Genomic DNA, 22817 nt, shown 5'->3' with positions numbered 1-22817 from the left:
TGGTTTCGTGTTTCAGGCGGGCATGCTGCGTGGCGATGACGGCGAGTTCTGGTTGGAACCAGTCGCTGTGTCCCCGGAAGAAGAACAAGTTCGGCTGGAGGTTCGGCTGGAAGACGCCGGCGCCGAGGGCCGTACCACTGCCGGACTCTACCGGAACTCGATGCTCGGCAGGCCGCATCTCGTGTTTCGTAGGTCCGTGGAGCAGCCGCAGCTCGAAATCGGCGCCGCCGGCCGCACCAGACGCCGACGAAAAAAGAAGAGAAAACTCGAGAGAAACTGTGGCACTCGCGGTGAGAATCCACCGACACCGTTCTCCCCTTCTACTTCTTCCGCGCAGCCTTTCATTGCCTCTCTTCTTCTTGTCTCTCGAGATTCCTTCTCCTCCTCTTTCTTCCCTTTCCTTTTTTTCCCCCTTTCGTCGATCCTTCCATCCCTTGGTTTCTTCGCTCGACTACTTTCGATTCTCGATTTCTTTTTGTTCCGGCAAGGACCGGGACGAAAGGCGACTATTAGCCGCGCGCGTCTGTCTGACTCTTTTTTTTCTTGTTCTACTTGCCGAACCGTTCGATCGCACGCCGATAAAATTCTTCGAAACTTTAACGCGAAAGAGAAGAACTTTCGTTACAACGATGAAATTTATTATCGGCTAAGGGTAAAAGGAAATTAACCGAGATTCTGAAAAGTTCGTCGATACCAACGTAACAATTCGCACCTTCGTATTCTTATTTTTACTCGTGAAATAATTACGGGCCACGTTTTATGGAAGTAACTTGCCATGACCTATAATTTAGATACTAGGTCGAATCTCCAGTTTTACCCTCCTAACTCGTTCTCTTCCCCCTTCGTCCGTTCTTTTTTCCATTTCTCTCGCTAGGAACATTTATGCCGTCTGACGCTACGGGGTAATTGGATACACGAGTTGCAAAGCGTGGGCGTGTCGACGCCAAACGTTATCTCCTTATCGATGAAATTGCTTCGGGATACGACAAACGTTACCGCACGAAAATTTTTCTCCCGTTAATTACGGACTCGTGTAATTAGAGATTATTTCGGTATGCAGTTAACGCGGTTACAACTGTTTCTAATTAGATGACGCTATTTTTGAGATTTTTATACTCGTGTTTCCCGTTCTATTCGCACGCGCTGTATCTTTAAATGGATTCCGTTACTACGTTCTGTTATTACGTATAATGAATTTTATCGTTCTAGTTGCGTTACGTAACAACTTTAACGTTGATCATCCGTAGGGTATAGGCGTAACTCGTTTAACGGATTACCGTCAACTTTTTCCCATCCTAGATCTTTATCCCAATATTAATACATGACGGGTTTCTACGATATATGTGCATACGTAACAGATAGAACGTAAAAGATCGAGATACAGCTTACAGCCTACTAATATACAGCTAGAATAACTTGTTAGCAAGCTCGACAGCAAGAAAGATATTATCTATAATCTTATAACGTTATTAAATAAAGATACTTTTATTGTTATTAAATCTTGGGAGATTAGGATTTTCCTTTTTTTAGAATCCTTTGGCCGATTGTAAGTTTAATGACATACATTTTTATATACACGAGTAGGTACGAGTTTAGTTACGACACTCGAAACTCGTAGTTTATTTCGTTCGATGATACCAAAATCTTTAATAGGGACAAATTGACCATGGCACGATATATCTCTGTCAGTCAACTAGAAGACTAGTTCTCGATGCCGGCCGTAAATCAATTTTAACAAATGCTAAAGCCACGCCTTGTTTCCTCCTGTTTGTGCTTCTCGAACGCCGTCGCAGCCGTCGTTGTCGTCGCCTGAAACGGCACTTCCGCTAATTACACCGATGCGAAGTACAAACGATGCGTGTCCGATATAAAAAGAAACCGTCCGGAGTCTAACTGCGCGTCAACGAGCTTCTAATTAATAACGAACCAACCAACCAACCAACAAATAACGAACGGAAGAAGGGGCATAGAGAGGGCAAAGATATGAGAAGCAAATGGAAGATGAATGGATAGCGGCACCTACAGCGAGAACGGACCGACATCTTTTTTTTTCTCCATCTTCGTGTTCCCGTTCTCATTCCCATTCCCATTACCATTCCTATCCCCGTTTCCCTCCCATGACTTCGCACGGTGGCCTGTTCGTTCTCTAGCGGCGCGTATTACGAGTATTTATGCCGTTTACCTATAATGTAATTGGACGCGTCTCGATATGGAAGGTGGGCGTTCCGGCGACGTTTTCTGCTCGGTCTTTCGCCGGCACCAATATCTTTGATCGCGTCGCGAAAAATTGGAACTCGATATTTACGAGCTTGTCGGCAAACGTTTCGATAAAATCTCACCGATGATCCGTCTTCGTTCGGCCACTAATTATCTCGAAATTAGATATATCGATATATAAAGCGCGGGAGTGACTTATCGCGCGACGAATCGTCGGTATTTCTTAACGACAGAATAGGTGTGTCAACGCGAATCGTGTTTATAAAATCTGTGAATCATATAGCGTTTCTTTCACGATCTCGCACTATTTTTCGTTGATGAAATAAGGGACGGGAGAAAAAAGTAGGCCGATAGATATGAAAGTGAGTACGTCGCGAACGTTAACGATGAAACTCTGTGAAATTAACCACGCGGACGCTTAAATTCGCGTGAACCGAAATCGGTAGTTGGACTTCGGGCAAAGTGTTCAAAGGAGGGCGATTAATTCGGCTAATTTGGTCACGAATTTCGAAAGTGTCGATCCATGACCGACGTGTTTGCCGCGATTCCCGCGTGCAACCTATTAACCGAGTGACGAGACCGCGTTTCAGCAGATTAAACGACTTTACGGAGAAACCGATACGAAGGTAAGATCCGAGCGGGCTGATAGGCGGCAACGTGGTCGACGGGGGATAATCCAATTCGCCGCAAACCCGTAATTAAGTACAATGAATATCCATTTCGGCAAGCGGGCCGATCTATCGGATGGCTCGAATGAAATCTTAATTGCACGCCTCTGCGATCGAGCAATCTGCATAAATTAAGAGACCGTCTTACGTGCTCGCGGTGTGTACGTCTTTTTCGAGATAGAACGTACAGGTTAGATTCGCAGATAGCTCCGGTAATTTCAAACGTTGAATTACCGAGCAAGATCGATGGGCCTGCGTGAAAATTAAACATCCGTTTCGCATTTTTCCGTCTTTCCCGCATATGTAATTTGTTGTCCGACCAGTCGATTCGAAAGGAATGTAAATAGCGTTTTTACGATATTTTAACGATGGCACGCGTGGTCTCGCGTTCGATCGCGTTTTCGAATCGCACGATTTTGCCAGAGCCAGGTGGAAAACGTCAAGTCGATTTTCCCGTAAATCGACACTTTGGATAGATCATAGATCAGCGGGTATATCGGATCAACCGTATCGCGTTGCATCGCGTCAGGTAGCCGAAATCCGACAAACGATCCGACCCGACCATTAATTATTCCGGTCGGCATCGGTTCATCGATGACCGCATCGAGAAAATGGAATTCCTTTTCACGAAAATCAAACGCGACCGCGTAAAGGGGAATTCCATTGAACCGGATAGGAATTTCATATCGTGCGGGATGCTAATCAAAGACCGGGGGTTGCGTTGTTGTTGCACAGAGCCGAGGCGGCTGACGGAAACACGGCTCGAATGGCAAACGCAACCAGGACTGGTACAGGTTCAAGGACGAGGCCGAAGAAAACATCATCAGACGAAACGATGGCAACGTGCCAAGAGATCGATCAGCCGACCGCGTCACGTCGAGGCTCTCGTTGTCGCTGACACGACGATGATGGCTTTTCATCAGGACGGCGACGTTGAGACGTATCTGCTGACCATCATGAACATGGTGTCCTCCCTCTACCTCGATCCTACCATAGGGAATTTCATTAACGTCGTCGTGGTCAGGATTATCCTTGTCGAGGAGGACGACGCGGAAGTACGTGCGAATTACGCCGGTGATGTGCGTTACGTTCAACAACTAGATGCACGGCATAGTTTACACGATACCGTGTTTTATCTAGTTTACTATTTAACAATCAGATACGAGATTCGGTAAAATCAACTTGCTTTCTTCTAAAGAGGCGACTACGGTCAACCGGTCGAAATTCGTATCGTATTGCAATATCGTATTAATGCTTTTGAAGTAATCTTGTTATTGTCTATCTATCTATCTATCTATTCTGTTAACGAACGATGATTATACCGGCACTCCCAAAACCGCTTAACAAAGTGTTGAAACGATTCGACGTCGCGCGCGTTTACCATCCATAAAATATTGGATCGTTTCGTTGGTCGAACGAATCACGAGGAAAACGTTTGAATCCTAGGGCAATGTCGAACGCTCGGATCGGTTGACACGCTCGTAAACCGTAGCCACTGAACGATCGAAAACGAATTCCACGGCGGGAGAAAATGCGCGCATTTCTATTCAACTGGCCGCGAAACGGTCCGACTAACGTCTGTTTTCAGCAAGGACTGGACATCACGGTGAACGCGGACAGGACGCTGTACAATTTCTGCAAATGGCAACAGAAACTGAATCCGGCGGACGACTCGCATCCGAATCACCACGATGTGGCGATTCTGGTGACGAGGGAGGACATCTGCTCGAGAGCGAACACGCCGTGTAGTACTCTGGGAGTGGCTCACGTAGCCGGCATGTGCCAGCCGGACCGCAGCTGCAGCGTCAACGAAGACAATGGAATCACGCTCGCGCACACCATCACCCACGAATTGGGACACAAGTGAGTGGAAACGTTCGATCGATCTTTAACTTGAAAAAAAAAAAAAAAATAGGAAAGAAAGAAACAAGAAATAGATAACGATTCCATCGGTCGAACGTCGCTGGCAAACTTGCCTCTAAATTTCCGCTGAATTTTTCGAGAAAAAGTAGCGACTCGTCGGAAGTGAATTATCTTCGCGAGACTCGAGTATTACCTCCGTGTAATCCAGAGAAATTTATTACCTCTTTTTTATTAGATCCTTAGAAGCGCACTTAGTCTGGCCAAGCTTCTTTGCCTCGCAGCGATTACCCCAAACATATTTCATATTTCTCGGTGATCAAGAATCCTCGATTCGGCTAACTTTTTATCGATCGGTAGTACGTTTTAATGGTATATTTGAATTTATATTCTGACTGGATGACTTGTATTCTCTTTGTCTCCTGGCATTAGACTCGTAACGAAGTTCAACCTTAATCTCAATTTGTCTTAACCTCTGAAATTTTAAGGCGAATTAAACATAAATTATCATACTCATCACGACTGCTGTTTCCTGTTAACTTGAAAAGTATTCAAAGCACTTTCGCCATTTTATTCTCTCCATTTCTCACCAAATTTTCGTTGCCGTAGATTTTCAATTTGCTTCTAATAAAAATTTACTATTAAATATCTTTTTTTTTTTTTTTTTTTACGTGGAGGAAATCCGCACGGACACCAAGCCACTTCTTAAGTGGCGTGGTAGTGCCGGACTCCAACCGACTAAAACCTCCACGATGACCGACCTCTGCCCTTTCTATTACGATTATCTACGTATCAAAGTACCAAGATATTATAAAATATTATCAAAAGGCACGCGCGTGAAACTAAATAATATTATCATCGGCTCGACGCACGAGTCGATTTTACGCATAAAAAAATCGTCGAATTCGTAATAAGGAAAAAAATTGGCCGAATCGATGCGTAACTTGTTTGGTCAGCCAATAGAGATTCCAATTCCCCGTGCTCGTTATTAAGCGCAATTTGCTTTTATTAATATAATAACCGATAACGCGACCTCGTTATCGCGTTTGCCGCTTATTTGGCTGGAATCGTATCGCGGGCAGGCACGTGCGAAATCACGATTCGTTCGAAATCGAAATGATTCGCGACAATGACACGATTTTCGCTCCAGCTTTGGCATGTACCACGATACGGAAAAAATCGGCTGCAGCAAGCGAGACGGTGACACCCTGCACGTGATGACGCCGACTTTCGAGGTGGATACCATTGGCGTCGCCTGGTCCAGATGCTCTAGAAGAGACATTACCAATTTTTTGGAGTAAGAAATTGAAATATCTCTTTCGACAACATAAACTATCGTTTTAGATGCGTCGTTCGAAAAGTCTGAACGACCAGCTCGATCGTTTCGCTAGATAGCATGTGTTCGAAGCTTTAAAAACTTTAAGAGAGGGAAAGTTTTTAAAGAAAGTTTTAAAACTTCCACAGTCAAGGGAAAGGCGAATGTTTAGAAGACGAACCGGCAGACAATGATTACTCGTATCCAGAGTTACCGCCTGGCGCGATGTATAACGCGGAGCACCAATGCAGGCTTCAGTTCGGCGTCAGGGAAGCTTCCGTTTGCTCCCCCTTGCAGGAGGTGATGAACAAAAGTAAATCGAGTACGGGGCAATTTTAGACCGGTGAATAGAGATCGGTGATTTTGTTCACAGATCTGTTCTAAATTATGGTGCATCGTCGATGGCACTTGCACCACCATGCTTCATCCGGCCGCCCCGGGGACACACTGTGGCAAACACATGGTAAAAATATTAGATGCGTAATTATACATATAGCGTTATGCGATTGTAGTTGCCAATGAATAACAATTAGCCACAAATTTATATGATTAAATTAATCTTTCACCGCGTCGTAGTGTCATTTCGTGTTCGAAAAGAAACAACGGGTAACGATAAAAATAAAGAAGAAAATAAAGCGAAATAAAAGCTCTAAGAGAAATAGATAAATACGCCGTCATCGAGGAATAAATAAGTCAACCGGCCATTAAACTGATTTTCGATAACGCGCGCGAATTTTGCCGTAGTGGTGTCAGAACCAGGAATGCGTGCCAATTGTGGACAAACCGCGTCAAATCGACGGCGGATGGGGCGAGTGGGGCTCTTGGAGCGAGTGTTCGAGAACCTGTGGTGCGGGCGTTTCGATCGTCGAGCGGAAATGCGACCATCCGGAACCAGCGCACGGTGGTAAATTCTGCATCGGGGAAAGACGTCGATATAAAATCTGTAATACCGATCCGTGCCCGGAAGAAACGGCCAGTTTCAGAGCAGTTCAGTGCAGTCATTACGACGGCAAAGAATACAAAGGGAAGAATTACACTTGGCTGCCATATTTCGATCAGAGTAAGCCACTAGTTTTTGGACTCTTTCGTCGAAGATACTACGGACAAGTACTTTTCGCAATAAACAACGCTGTAAATAATGCTAAACGGTTCCTTGCTATTTGACAGTAAAAAATTATCGAATTTAATAAACGGTTGAAAGTTATTTTTTGCCAAGTAATCAACGATCGTTCGATATTTCATTCGACTTGAATCCGTACAATACTAATGAATATGGTCCTTAATTGAAGCGGAACCCTGCGAGCTATATTGCACCGACACAGAGGAAAGCGTGATCGTTCCATGGGGTGAAGCCGCTCTCGATGGCACACCCTGTAACGTTGGTACCAGAGACATGTGCATTGCTGGAATCTGTCGAGTCAGTCTATTTTTCTAGACGATATTTTCAACAATATCCGTATCTTTCGTTCTCTATTCTATTCTCTATTTTTCGATTGTAATTAACGGTGTAGAAAGTTGGCTGTGATTGGACGGTCGATTCAGATGCCACGGAAGATCGTTGTGGAATCTGCCATGGCGATGGAACTCAATGCGAAACAACAGGCGGAATTTACGACAAAAACGACGGTCCAGGATACAAGGAAGTCGTGGTTGTCCCCAATGGATCGAGAAATATAAAAATCGAGGAAATTGGAAACAGCAAAAATTATATTGGAATAGGTGTGCCAAATTCCGACAGATATTTCCTTAATGGAAAACGGTAAGTAATAATCCAAGATGTGTTCATCGTCGGTTACATTATATCGATTACGTTAATATCGATAATCTGATTGATTGTGTATCTCTTTGTATCGGCTAACGAAATAATAAATTCCGAATGAAAAGTAAAAGACGTTGGAGAGATATTACGATCTAGAGCTATGATCTTCATTCCAATTGAACAGGCAGATCACTTTAGCAGGGGAATACCAAGTGGCCGGAACTCCAGCTCTGTACGAGCGCGATCGCGACAGAGAAAAGGTCAGAATTCCTGGCCCGATCAAAGAGGACATCGCAGTCTATGTACGTAATAGTAACTAATTAACTCCTTCTTTTCGTTTTATTCCACGTATGCTTCCTCTTGACAAATTGCTTATCTGTCTCGTTCGCTTTTCGCCGATTCTTCGAGCGTGGGCACGTCGTATATTCGCTACTCGAATTCTTTAGCTACTTTCTTCCCATTCTCAATAATTTTGTCCCATCACTTCAGTTGATTTCCAGAGGACATTATCGGAATTTCGGGCTGCGATACGAGTACACAGTGCCGAAAAAGGAGCCTGATCGGGCACCGGAATACTCCTGGGTATTTTCCGATTGGTCACTGTGCACGGCCACTTGCGGCGGTGGCACGCAAACCTCCAAAGCACTCTGCAACGAGAAGAAGAGCGGGGTCGTCGAGGACCACTTTTGCGAGGGCATCGAAAAGCCGGAATCGATTTTGCGAGAATGCAATCTGAATCCATGCCCAGCCAGGTAAAACGAAAGCCCAGCCTCGATGGTATAGGAAAAATCGGATTAAAGCTTCTCGGTCGCGATAATATGGGGGTACATCGAATCTGACAACAGACAAATTTTATTTACCGTTCGATTCGACATTCCGACCGCTTGAACGCGATATCGAATGCAACTTGATTTGTTGACTTTCACATTTATTAAAAAGATATATAATAACTTTTTCTTCCTTTTTCGTTTTAATTAACTCGAATGAATTTAATAATAATGAATTCAAGTAATATACTCGAGCGATAATCGATTGTTTCGTTTTGCCAAAATTAGATGGTGGATCGGTCCATGGCAAATGTGCCCGGTATCATGCGGAGAGGGTGCTCTTCGAAAACGATCGGTGATGTGTGTCTCTTCGGGAGTGGGTCCCGACAGATCGGATTTGGCACTGCCCGATCGAGACTGTAATCGGGACGTGAGACCCGAGGAGGTCAGCCCGTGTCTAAACTTACCCCCTTGCAGCTCGACCGAACCACCATTGATCGTCTACGCGGACAACAAGGATGCCTCTTTCTACAACGTGAGCTCGAACGATCAAAATGGAATCACGATCGTTGATAGTCTCACTACCGAGGAGCCAGAGATCCTCGAATTCGACAATGTGGTTGATGAAAATCCAGATAATTCCATGTATAATACCAAGTCAAAGTGGATCGTCTCGAAATGGAGTCATTGTACGAATGGTAAGAGAACTAGGAAGGTGACCTGCTCGATGCAAGGAGACTGTAATCCAGAAAACAAGCCGGCCACCATCGAACTTTGCCAAGGTGGCAGATGGATCACCGGTGAGTTATTTATTACCATGACATAAAATACACTGTTATCCTTCTTATTTTCTATCTATGACTAGAACAACTTGCGTATATCCAAAGAGTCGCGTAACAATTAAAAACGGCCAATAAGTCGATTCGGATTAAGATAGCATAATTATCTTAATGGTTCGTCGTTTATGTCACGCTAAGACAGTAATCGAGTTTATCCGTGCCGCTAATAATATCTTTTTGAAGCCTGGCCCGTTGCCAAAGATAACAAGGAGACAATCAAGCGTATAAAACCTCCATCTTTATGGACATGCTTACAGGAAAATGGGAATCCTGCAACGCTAGCTGCCTCGTGAGAGTCGGCGTTAAGCGAAGGGAAGTCGAGTGTCGTGATCGTATAACAGAATTACTGTCCGACGATTGCAACCCCGAGAGAAAGCCGATCGATACGAGGCGTTGTTATCATAGGCGGCAATGCGCGAACGATAAATCTGGTAATTGCACACGCCAGAGGGAATCGGTCATTAAAGGATATCCGTAACTACCTGAACGTATGCATGGAAACTCGTTATTTCTTTTCTTTTCTTTTCTTTCGCCCCTTTAATACGTATCTAGAAAGCAACAGTTTTCACGGATCGTTAACCACACTGTACGTATATCGGGAATTAATGTCTTCGAGCGAACGATTTACGATATACTTCTCTGCAAGTATCTTCTTCCTTCGTTTCTTCTATGATATTAATTATCATAGTTACGCGCGCGCGCGCTTGTATGCGTGTGTAAGAGCTTCGCTTAACGACTTGCAATAATACACGCTAGCATCGATGCTAATTCTTGCTAATTCTTACGTTCTAATATATTCCTTCTTATTAGTTTACACTAGACAGAACTAATAAAAAGAGAAAGATTCGATGTAATAACTAATTACGACTAGGTTTCTCTAGATATGTAACGTAAAAACAAATAAAACTGTTTCAGAGTGTAAGGATACTATTGTACCAGCCTCAATGTGCGCGTCATATAGGCGCATGTGCGATGTGTCATTGATCGTGCAGGATAAATGCTGTGCCACATGTTTCAAAAAACGAAGACACAATCGTCGCGACAGAAGACACATTCCCGATCATTGACAAGTCGAAAATACAGCAACCGAATCGATCAACTTTCGCTTTTGAACAACGCTTCTAGAACCAGCCTAAAACAGGATCCGTCCTATGTCTGTACTTGCTTCGAAGATTGTCGGAAAACCGCGTAATATATTATTCTTAATACGGCCGATTTAAACATCGAATTTCGATGCAATACAGTTAAGTTAAGTAACGATAAAAAAGTGACGAAAATTCAAAGTGTACCTAACATTCCGATATAAATGACATTATAATGAAATATAAATTTTGGACACTGTCGTAAAGTTTTCGAATAAACAAATTAACAACATCGTACGTAAATTTAAGATGAATATTCGTAACTTGTAGCTCTAGCGATACAACGGTGCAAATATATATAAAAGTTAATGAGATTTTCAAGATGTACAAATATACGTAAAATGTGAAAATATATCGAATTTCTGTATATATATATATATATACAAAATGTGTATAAACACTCGATATATTTTTGAATTAAATGTAACGTTACGAATTTTAAGGTACGTGTCCACTTGAGTGTACAACTATCGTGAGTTGCTCTTTACAGTATTTCCCATAAGTGGACATTGCTGAGTGATTATCTGATCCTACAATCGATGATTCTATGTAATAAATCAATAACATAAATTTGTACTAAAATAAACAAACTGCTATATTCTTTATTTGATTATAATATCATTAGATTAGAATCCTTTTTCAAATAAAATATAACAAAGCCTTTTTCCGCTAAAATGTAAATTTTACGTATCTTATTATTGTTTCTACATATATTTTATTAGCAAAGTGATATACTTTATATTTTTATGATACTAAAATTTTGTACAATTATATACGTATATGTAAGACTGCGACTCTTCAACTCATTTACACAAAAAAGCGTAGAATAAAAGACAAATTTAATTTTTGAACAACCAATAAATAAAACGAAATATTTTGAAATAAGTGATTCCTTATAATGAACTAACCTCTTAATACATAAATAAAATGAAACTCGATACATTCATTGTGTACATAACATACGATAAACAAATTACATATCCCAAACATCATTGGTATGTCAAGGGTTTAATCTTTAACCTGCAAATTTCTAAAATGCAAATAAAAAATATCCAATATCAGTTACAAACTACTTTATCTAATTTCATATTTATTTCAAGTATGTGATACACATTCTCCTATTTTTTGTAATAGCTATTTACTTTACAAATTTAAGAATACAGCTACAAAAGGTCGTCTATCCTTTTTTACGAGCGTTATATTTATTTACATTGCACGCAATGTACATTGGTACCCCCATTACTCCGATCCATATGGCCATACCTAATGCCACCTTTTCCTGCAATAAAAAAGATATTATTGCAAATTACATAGTTTAAATGGTCTATAATCTAACAGATATTATCATTATAACAATACTACATATATGTAAAATACATCAAGAATGTCATTTTAATAAAAATGCCTAAGTAATTATCATTATAATTAATTTTAAGTTATTTATTAAATTTTTATACTTTTATATTCGCATAAATTTTATTCTAACAATGTATCATATATAACTAAAGTTAAATATATAATATGCTATATCATTCAAACATAAAACTTAATTCTTTGCATTTGAAATTTCCGCTTTTTCACAATAATAATGTATGAAGTTTATCTATATCCTTAAACAAATGTACCGAACAGACTAATTAATACTTTTATGTACCTCAGATTAAGTTATATATAGGTTTTATTATAAAAATCATACAATTTTAAGAGATTATTAATATTTGCAAAATTTAAAAGAAACGCCCCAAAAATCAATTAACCTATTACATAACATAACCTTATATATGAATTACCGATATAAATGCTCACAAAAATGCTTTTCGAACTGTAAACAGAAAACTGTCTTTATAGTAAACAAATTTTTTGATTCAGAATAAATATTTAATTGCTGCAGTCCGCTTCTTATGTAAGTGCGTTTAATAAAAATAGTACTTACAAGAAAAGGTATTCTAACCCTTGGTGGTGTAGCAAGAACTGTTCTACGTTGATTCTGACATACATTTAGTAATCTCGGTACTTTCCTAACTGTGTTTTGGATCGCGTACATGTCTTTTCTTTTCACAAAATTGAACCCTTAGAAAGAATTTACTCGCTGTGCGAAGCAGAGGCGAATAATAAATAGGAAGGTCATCGATGAGCAAATTCAGCAAACTGCGCGCTTCGTAAATTACCGCCTCTAGCGGTCAAACGACCCAACTACTCGCACATTTACTTCCTCCGTTACCTTCAGCGGAAAAAACGAGAGGGGGAGTGTAAATACGTTCGTACCGAAGTTAACCGGAATATGCCGATGCTTAATGACGATTTGAAAATGAGCGGTAAAACGTTACACCATACTGTTATAACAAGAAGTTTCTGTATACTTGATATTTCCTAGATTTCTTTTCTTCTGTAATTGTGCTTGGGACACGTTTTGGGTACGGTCATATGATCAGGTCCCATTTGCTGGAGAAAATCGTCCGAAAATTCAGTCCTAAAAAATCAACATGGATGATAACAAATTTTCTTGTTCAGCGAAACAGTGTTGCCTTTGAATCAAGGAATGTACTTAAACAATTATTTTTCTAAATAATTTTAGTTATTTATATATTTATGAAGTCTGTTCCATCTTATAAATATCAGTACAATTATTGTTACAAAAAAACAAGGAACAAACTTTCATGCAGAGTACTAAAAAAACTAACATGCAAAGTTAATGAAGCTTTGTTTGTAATTTCATAGTTATACTTAATTTCAGTTACAACGAGATTAGTAATATAACCTCATTCTATATTGACATGAAAATAATAATTAGACTTTCAAACGTGATGTAATGAAAAATTGTATGATAGGTAGTTTATACAATTTTAGATAATCGTCTTTGCTTCGATTTATTAATTACATTCCCCAGGAAATAAATATCTGTTCTTCATTAACAAGTGCTTATAAACTTATACTTTTATTGAGACGATACACATTGCATTGAGATGATGCTTTTTATAGCATATTCTTTTCTTGTTGTCCTTCTTGACCGGTGAGGTAGAACATTGAATAAATAATTTGTACCATAGAAAAATTATTAAAATTACATAAGATAGTAAATAAGTAATATAAAAAATATATACAATACATCTATATTTCTATGTAGAAACACGCACATATTCGTAAGTACAAACTGTCATTCAACGTATAACACACATACAAATCAACACATTAGTCTTTATAGCTCACTATTAAAAAGTTGCTTTGCTTCTGTAAGAAACAATTAGTCCCTGAGTTTCATCTCCAATACATGCTCACTTCTTACATGCCTTTGACAAAATCAGTTCCATGTGTAAATAAATAAGAATTCGTTCACAACAACATTTGCATGAAGCCAACAGCAACAAAATTGTGACATTCCCAACAACTATTCTTTTAAATATGATACAATCGATGTTAAACATTGTATGGAGTCGCTTTTGCTTATAATTATGTAATAAATAATTAAATGGATTATTCTATATTCATTCGATAGGTATCACCCAAGGGTGATCCGGTATAATACCATATTGTATATCAGATAAATGTTTCAAAAACATTTTATAAACAGGATTAGAGTGCTCCATCGTTGGTATATGCAATGGTTGTCCAACATATTCTATGTAAGATACAGGACTAACTACGCAAGCTGTTCCTGCTCCAAATATTTCCAACAACTAAAATAAAATTGTAATTTCTGTGAAGTTAAAACGAATTTTAAATAAAGAATAATTAAAATAAGATATCTTACTCTGTTTTCTGAAAGTAACTGACAAACTTCGTTCATACAAAATTTCTTTTCACTGACTTTAAATTGATTCCATTCTCTGGCTAATGCTAAAATAGAATTTCTTGTAATTCCAGGAAGAATTAAATCATTTGTTAAAGGTGGTGTTATTAATTCTTTTTCTGAAATTATAACATATTTATAAAAATAATATGCATATTTATATAATATACAGTGAAACTATATAGATGTGGAACAAGCAGTTAAACGAAAAATGTAAAATGATGCTCACCACCATCGTCATTTATAAAGAACATGAAAATGTTCATAGTCCCGGCCTCAGTTACTTCATTATCTTCTCCATAAAGCCATAATACTTGTTGCAAACCCTTCTCTATAGCTTCCTTTTGTACATATATAGTAGGCCCATAATTGCTACCTACTTTGTAGTTACCACAACCACCTGGCCATGCTCTTGTATATTGGGGATCAGCCAGTAAAGATATGCCAGTATTTTCTTTTGTTTTGTTAAAATAAGAGCCAACAGGTGACAAAATAATATAGAGTAAAGCAGATTCTGAAGATGCAACACCGAGTGTGGGCTAGATAAAGATGTAAAAATGTAAAAATAATTATAATATATATACATAAAGTTCTTTTTATATTCTTGGTTGAATATTCTCATTGATATTTACATTAAATATCTTTTGTATAAAAATATTAACTATTTATGATTATTTCTTCATTGAGATGACTTCTTCTAATAAAAATGTTGCATCATCTGTAAATAACGATGCGTACACACCTTTCAAAGTATAATTTATAAATAATATATAACATAAACACATTTTTATTCGAAATTTTACATCAATGTAATTTGAAGTATTATTATATGCCAATATTATTCATGTTTGGAAAAAGATACACTTATATTCATTCATATTAAATGTAAAGCTAATGGCGTAAAGATATGATATATATACTTCATTGAACATTTAAGGCTTTGTATATTAATTTTTATCTTCTTAACTTTTAATCACTAGTTCTTGTTCTTTTCTACAATAAAATGTCTAACTGTATCTTATAGTTCTACTCCAACAAAAGAGCATTAAACACTACTTTATCGTGTATTATCATTAAGTATTGTGAAATATATTGCTTACTTTATATGTATCTGTATTTATGACGTCTGTGACATCAATGACACGATTATTATTCATATCGTTCAATTGATTAACATTCTTTATCTTTAAGATAAGACGTTATACTAGAATTTTTCTTTTAAGATATGAATACTTACATCTATCCCTATAAGTGTAGGGCGTATATATAGACTAGAAGCAGTAGAATGAGGTACCCATTCTTGATCAATACTAATTAATCTACAACAACATTTAATTAATTCTTCTCCTATGAATGTAGGTAGACCAGTTCTCGTTGCTGAACTGTTCATCCGTTCCATATTTAGTTCTGGTCGAAACATTCTTATCTTCCCATCTACTCCTCTATAAGCTTTTAGACCTTCAAACAACTGAAATAATGCATACAGTGCATACATCGGTAAATGCCGTTAAATAATAGAAATGAATAGGAAACTTTATGAAATATAAGTTGTATTTACCTCTACAGCATAGTGAAGAACTTTTGATGCTGGATGGAGAACTAACTTTTCAAGAGGTGTAATTTCTGGTATTTGCCACCCTCCTAATGTTTCATGATAAAATATCTTTAACATGTGATCTGTAAAATATTTACCAAATGCTAAAGCACTGACATTGGGCTTTGGTTGTAATTGGTCTGGTCCTGCAAGACGGACTGTTAGATCTGCATACTACAAAATATAGTATTTATAAATTTCAGTTAAAATAATTATTTCAAGAAATTATTGAAATATCTTTTAATAAAGCATACCTTAAAAGATCGTTCCGGTTGCATTACTTTTTTATCTCTAATTTGTAAAGATGATGAATTCCGTTTGATATTAAATTGAAATTGATTCAGGATGCCCCCACAAGATAAAATCTGTATAAAACATTGTGATGTTTTAATAATTCTGATATATAACATATAATACATCTTTCACTAATACGCTTATTACAGAATCAACATACACAGAAAATAGAAATAAATATGTGCTTGCAGTATTATATAAGTTCAGTCCATGTTTATGTGGAACAAAGTAACTTTCTTGAATTTGAAAGGTATATAGTGCTTAAATTTTGTATTAGCCCAATATGAATATACAATCATTTCGAATATGTGTCAGAAGTTATACAGAAATCTTGATTCATATCGGTATTATAAAATATCTGGTTATGTTCTCCGACTGACATTACAAAATAAGATAAACTAATATGATAAAGTAGTAAAATTCGCGAAGACTATCAGAATGCCCATTACGGTGATGCTTATCTTAATTCTTTTATTACAAATTGCTTACGGAAGTAATGATAGAGTTAGGCGAGCAAAATATATCGGTACTACCTAGGTTAATTAATTTTTATATTTTTGGTTAGAAATTTGAAAATTACATATAAGAGTTAGGATTTATCGGATTAGTCGTTTTATCTCAGTATGATTTCTTTTTCTTCTTCTTTCTTTTTTTCTCAAAAGTCATTTCTAATAAAAATGTATACTTGAACACGTGTTATTACACGCGTTGAATGTCATATTGAACATTGAACTTGCAAGACGCGCGTCAATATCACAAGTTTATAAAATTTTATTTTATTGAAATTTTTTCCTGCTGTCAACATTATCGTGTGAAGCTACTGCATTAAAATTGCATAATCTACGATATTTAAAAAATGAGAAACATAATTTACAAAGATAACACTTTGCGTGTAAAGCACATTGAAGCTTATTAAAATAAGATTATACTCGCTAATGATATCTAGCGTTATTTTAATATTCTATTCTAAATAAGCTATTACTACATAATCGTTTGCAATAAAATTATTATATTAATTTAAAATCATTAACTTCAACTTCTTACAAATAACTCATCATTTGTACATTGTATAAATTATATATTTTAATTTTTGCTTGAAATTTTCATTGTTACTTTTAACTTTGAAAATAAAAAAATAAATAGGACAAAAATTATTGGTGACGCGTGGAAAGCGTTCTAGATCATGTTCCTAGACAATTTCTGTACGCGTACGAGAATCTTGCATCATCGCGGAAACTCAGAGATAATTTTGAAGATTTCATGAAAAATTTAGACTGAGTAAACAACCAAATCTTATACGAGATATAGTAATTTTTGCATCAGAATTTCGTATTCTACATTTTAATGAATATTAGTATTTATAAGTTTGCAATATTCCAGTGCCTTTAACATTAGATTTTCGAAACAATCGTGAAAAATATAATTTACCTGACGTCGCAATTGAACCATAGTAATTGAATAATGATGAACAATCACAAAATGTTTAATCCTTCAGAGGAACCCTTAGCCGTATTACTTCCTTATGCCGTATATTACGAATATAATTACGCAAATAAACACTTCGTAAAACGGGTTTAAGGTAATTTTTCTTATTATTGCTTTAGAGGGAAAAAAGGAAACCAAAAAAAGGAAATTAGAAAAGAAAGAATGGATAAAAAAATGTGAAATCGCACAGGGGCGCAGGTGATTTAAAATATTCACTGTTAGATGTGTTAGTATTGCAACCGCTATATAATGAGTCCGTTATTATACACTTGTATTCACTTCTTTGAGCGTTCTCGAAGAATGTCTTTGCATTAACCAACGGTTAATATTTTACTCATTAGGGGACAAGAGGCGTAAGAGACAGAAAGAAGCAAAGAACCCCCTCTCTACGTCCGAAAATAAAAGAGTGGGGAACTTACCGATTCAGTATAATGTGTATGTATACACATTGTGATATATACAGTGTTCAGGAAACGTATATTTAATTCCATTTAACTAGTGTAATATAGTTGTTTTTTTAACCGTCTCGAATTGCCTAATTCTGTTGATAAGCATGTACGTTCATTGCAGTCAATATTCATATTGATTGTAATCAAGTACGATTGAAGATAGACGTTATTAATTAGTTTTTATTCATTAGGGTTTGAATATCTTCAGTAATAGAAGCCATAATTATATAAATTTTGCAGTAAACTTTAATCAGAATGCAAAATAAATGTAAAGTTTAATTCAAAGGCGTGAAGGGAGTTAATTTGTAACAGCAATAAAAGTATCGGTGACAAGAACACCCTGTACGTAAAAGACGAAACTTACGAGCATTGTATGATTGGGAAAGGGGAGGAAAAATTCTAACGGGATTCACAACGAGTGGGGGCAGGGAATTAAAAACAAGTTGATAATATGGTTTGTTCGAGCGATAAGAAAGGACAGCAAGCACGTTGTTAAGAATATCGAACGCTTCTCGATTCTCAAATATATAGAAGAATTGTAAATATTTACTATTTATTATTATCGAAGCAAATTATTAGGATCCTCATCCTGTGTACTAATAGTAAATATTTACTATATTTATTGTATTTACTGCATTTACTACATTTACTATTAGTACACAGAATGAGGATTAAAGTAATAATTCTGACTTGTCGCTATCCCTTTAATTACAAAAGTATTTTCTTACATTTACGATTCTTGTGCAAGAGAAATGCATAAACGCGCTACCTTCTTTTGCAAAATTGATAAGAGAATCGATCTACCGTTGCAATAAAATGTCAACGACAACTTGGTAATTTGGTACTCAGGACGAAATCTTCCAGTTTTATTTGTATCTTCTTTTTGATATCAATAGCGTGTAAATGTAATAAGTAACATATATCATATCAAGCACGTGACAACACCGGGCACTGTTTTATATTATAGTGAATAAATGTAAACACGAGGAAGATGGTTGTAAGTACAATATTCTATATGATGATCTGGTAATTTCACGTAAATCGGGTGATATCGTTTAATTTTTAGAATTGTTTTTCCTAATACTATTCCCGCTTTATCGTTTCCAGTCTAGTTTACATTTCATAATTAACGTAATCTCTAACTTGTAGTGTACATTTTCAAATGGTTTAGAAATTCCTCCATATATCTATCGCCTTTTTATTATATTTATCCACACAATTATTCTAGAAATGAACGAATCTGGACTTTTATTGCATCAGACGAACGTTCTTCAATTATTATCCATTCTTTAGATTCTATTTTCAGATATTAGTCTATTGAAAGCAATCGTTTCTTCGTAATCAATACAAAAATGCGTTAAAAATCATGAACGATTCGAGAGATTAGGTTAACTGCAGATTAATAAGACATATCGCTTCAACGCAACTCTGAAATTAGCTGTGAAAAATAATAGTATCTCCACGTTGTGGCTTCTTGTATGCTTTTACATCTTTTACTTTTGCAATCAATACCTTCTGCATCATACCACGATAATGAAACTGGTAACGAAAATAAACATTTCATCGCATTTACGTCTATGTATATATACGTATAATCCTGTGTCCATTACGTTTACTGTTTCAGATATTGTGCAAGAATACGAAACGTATTAAACATTTCCAAATACGTATGTGTACATATTTATAAACAAGACACAGTAGATCTCGATTGTTTTTGACAACAAATTGTAGACTCGTACGACACTTGCGGAGGAAGTATCGAATTAAAAGTGACGAAATAATAGAAAACACTGACTTGATATATTAGAAATTCTTGTTATAATCTCGCTTTATAAATAGTCTTTATATAGAATATATGAGTAAAAGAAAAGGAAAAATAATCTTCGCTCATTTTTTTTTTTAACAGAATTTGAAAACTTGTATCAGTGAAACCTTAGATATGAGTGACCATCGAGCTGCTGCAGACTAAGTTACGATCAAACCTACGGATAATGTTTCTTTTTTTTTATTTGGAAGAATTTTACAATCGATTCTCATTGAGAATTATAAGTAAATTATTATAGCGTGGTACTATGTCGTGTTTAATAAATGTTTATCGTGTGTTTGATTCTAGTCGAATCTAACGCTTAAATCTAAAGGGCAATGTCTTTTTAGTCTGCGGATCTGATCCGTCGTGTCAAGTAATTGAGTAACTAGTGGGTTTTAGTGGTTGTTAACTCTTATGTTATATCTATTACCGAATTTGGATATTTCTTCTTTGACTGTGGGTATCTTGAGGTCGCGATGTATTGTTTCAAGGTGCATCTATTAAGGATCTTAGAGTTTTCGATCGAAATCGTCGAAGAATTTCTATGTTGGGATTACTTGCTGTTCCCCATAGTTGGATCCCATAGGTCCAAACGGATTTTAACATGGCCTTATATAGCATTATCTTGTTCTGCGCGCTTAAGTTGAAACGTCTGGCAATGAGCCAGTAGAATTCCTTTAATTTCGATTTAAGTTGTTTGGATTTATCTACGATAAAGATGATGCTGAGGAGGAAAACTTGTGATGGGTAGGTCTAAGGACACGAGATGAACTGATTCGTTAAAGACAAGTTTTCGTTAGGAAAGTGAGGGAAATAGACTTCGCTGTTAATTGGTTATTTGCCAAGTTGCCGTGTCAACTCGTAGTGGACAATAAGCTTTAGAAAACAATTCGATAAGAAGAATATCTAGGGTACGCGGTAAGGATGTGTCGTTACACAATCGATAAATACTTATTAAGCACGACATAGTACTACGCCAGAATAATTCACTTATAATTCTCAATGAGAATTGATTGTAAAATTCTTTAAAAAAAGAATGTGTAGACATCTGGCTGCCATCTTGTCCGCGGTGTGTGGCCTGGTTTAGGTAGAGAATCGCCAGACGTAACATAAGGAGAAACCCATATTATTATACCCTTGAATATACATTATGCTTTGGGTTACAAGATCTAGGAACAAAGGAACTAATAAATAGATTTCCATTTATGTTCCTTGTACATCAACAGCAAAAAACGTAAACCAGATACAGTTAATAAAAATGCAAACACTAATCAGAACGAACCGTCAACAAACCATGTTACCACTTATAACAGATTCGAAATATTAGAATCTACAGACGATTGTATGAACGTAGTTGAAACACTAACAAATCAACATACACAAAAAGTTCCTCCTCCCCTACCAATCTTCATCGATGATGTCATCGACATTCAAATAATGATAAAGTCTATCGAGAAAGATATTAACAAAGAAGATTACAAACTAAAAACTAAAAATAACCAGGTTAAAATTCTGTCGACTAATCCAGACTTCTATATAAAACTAACAAAGTTGCTAAAAACCCTGAACGCAAACTTCCACACATATCAACTGAAACAAGAAAGACCTTCTCGTGGTACTACGCAACATCTACCATTCAGCTAACTTAAACAAACTGAAGTTTGAACTCTGAAATCATGGCCATGAAGTAACCAACATTAGCAATATAAGGCATAGAATCACAAATTCTTTGTTGATTTAAAGCAAAAGCCAAATAACAAAGAAGTCTATAATATCAACCGTCTAATGAATTCTGTAGTAAAAATTGAACCTCCTTTTATAAAAAAGAGATAGTTCAATGTAAAAGGTGCCAAAGGTGCGGCCATATATTGCAACCACAATTACCGCTGCGTTAAATGTGTAGGTCTTCATTCTACAGATCAGTGCACTAAATCTTCAGAAACTCCTGCGAAGTGCATCCTCTGTCAAAGAGAACATCCTGCGAACTAGAAAAGTTGCACAGCCTACAAGACCTTGTATAAAAATAGGTATCCTAAATCCAGAGTTAAAGACCTAACCAACCAAGTACTCAGTCCACGAGAATTCTCTACTCGGCCAACCTCTTATGCACAGGTAGTTCAAGGAAATCAAAGCAGACGGAAAATCTATAGTGATCGTTCACAAAATAGCGTTCCCTGTTCACAAAACACGGATAACTTCGATAGGCTTGAAAAATTAATCGCGAAACAAACAGAGCAAATTAATAACTTGCTATCATTGCTTACAATCATCGTCGACAAATTAACACGTTCCGACGTAAAATAAAACGTAGCGATAGAAGATTGGCATGGTCCAATCACCACATCAGTAGTATATTGTCCTCCTAGACATTCTATTTCCAAAGAAGACTTTGATAACTTCCTCAAAGACCTGGGCAATAGATTCATAGCTGGAGAAGAGTATAACGCTAAACATACCCAATGGGGCAGCAGACTTATCACAGTAAGAAGCAACAATCTTTTGAAAAGCATAAACACCAACAGACTTAAGACATGAATACCCCCATCACATAATAAAAAAATCGTAGAAAAACGCAGACTTAGAAGAGTATGGCAAAATTATAGAACACCTGACGACAAGCGTAAGCTAAATAATGCAACAAGAAAATTAACTAAAACCCTTAACAATTATAAAAATGTCTGTTTTCAAAAATATCTTGCTAATCTGTCTCCCACAGCTGATTCCAACTACTCACTATGGAAGGTATCCAGGAAACTCACTCGTCCTCCGCAAATAATCCCTCCAATTCGCTGTCCGCAAGGTGGATGGGCGCGTAGCCCTATACAAAAAGCCAA

General features: G+C 37.0%; 2 protein-coding genes across 11 annotated transcripts in view; one reads left to right on the top strand and one right to left on the bottom strand.

Moving 5' to 3' along the window:
- The window catches only part of LOC100643145 (A disintegrin and metalloproteinase with thrombospondin motifs 10), a 90882-nt gene extending 79710 nt beyond the window's left edge, over positions 1–11172 (top strand). For 4 of the 6 annotated variants that reach the window (XM_048406416.1, XM_020868021.2, XM_048406418.1 and 1 more), the window contains 14 exons: positions 17–290; positions 3621–3964; positions 4474–4748; positions 5896–6042; positions 6210–6360; positions 6434–6523; positions 6805–7120; positions 7350–7477; positions 7572–7819; positions 8004–8121; positions 8309–8571; positions 8875–9386; positions 9683–9856; positions 10341–11172. In XM_048406416.1, the coding sequence (XP_048262373.1) occupies positions 17–290; positions 3621–3964; positions 4474–4748; positions 5896–6042; positions 6210–6360; positions 6434–6523; positions 6805–7120; positions 7350–7477; positions 7572–7819; positions 8004–8121; positions 8309–8571; positions 8875–9386; positions 9683–9856; positions 10341–10492 (3192 nt within the window). In that variant the 3' untranslated portion in view covers positions 10493–11172. Of the gene's footprint in view, positions 1–16; positions 291–3620; positions 3965–4473; positions 4749–5895; positions 6043–6209; positions 6361–6433; positions 6524–6804; positions 7121–7349; positions 7478–7571; positions 7820–8003; positions 8122–8308; positions 8572–8874; positions 9387–9682; positions 9914–10340 lie in introns of all 6 variants that reach the window. The other 2 variants (XM_003402838.4, XM_020868024.2) reach the window with 2 other exon arrangements.
- A 2311-nt stretch (positions 11173–13483) lies between these two features.
- LOC100645782 (branched-chain-amino-acid aminotransferase, cytosolic) lies at positions 13484–18065 on the bottom strand. Of its 5 annotated transcripts, none has more exons than XM_003402938.4 (7): positions 17671–18065; positions 16203–16313; positions 15913–16122; positions 15592–15822; positions 14584–14893; positions 14316–14473; positions 13484–14241 (listed from the first exon to the last, which is right to left on the bottom strand). In XM_003402938.4, the coding sequence occupies exons 1-7, from the start codon at positions 17689–17691 to the stop codon at positions 14050–14052; spliced, it is 1233 nt and encodes a 410-aa protein (XP_003402986.1). In that variant the 5' UTR covers positions 17692–18065; the 3' UTR covers positions 13484–14049. The 5 variants fall into 5 exon arrangements, with proteins under 5 accessions (XP_003402986.1, XP_003402988.1, XP_012174755.1 ...); XM_003402940.4 differs by lacking the exon at positions 17671–18065 and adding an exon at positions 16823–17005; XM_012319365.3 differs by lacking the exon at positions 17671–18065 and adding an exon at positions 16776–16800.
- Between the last annotated feature and the right edge of the window lie 4752 nt (positions 18066–22817).

The sequence above is a fragment of the Bombus terrestris genome, chromosome 6 (genome assembly GCF_910591885.1).
Source record: "Bombus terrestris chromosome 6, iyBomTerr1.2, whole genome shotgun sequence".
NCBI lineage: Eukaryota > Metazoa > Arthropoda > Insecta > Hymenoptera > Apidae > Bombus > Bombus terrestris.
This window is presented reverse-complemented; position numbering and strand designations above follow the sequence as displayed.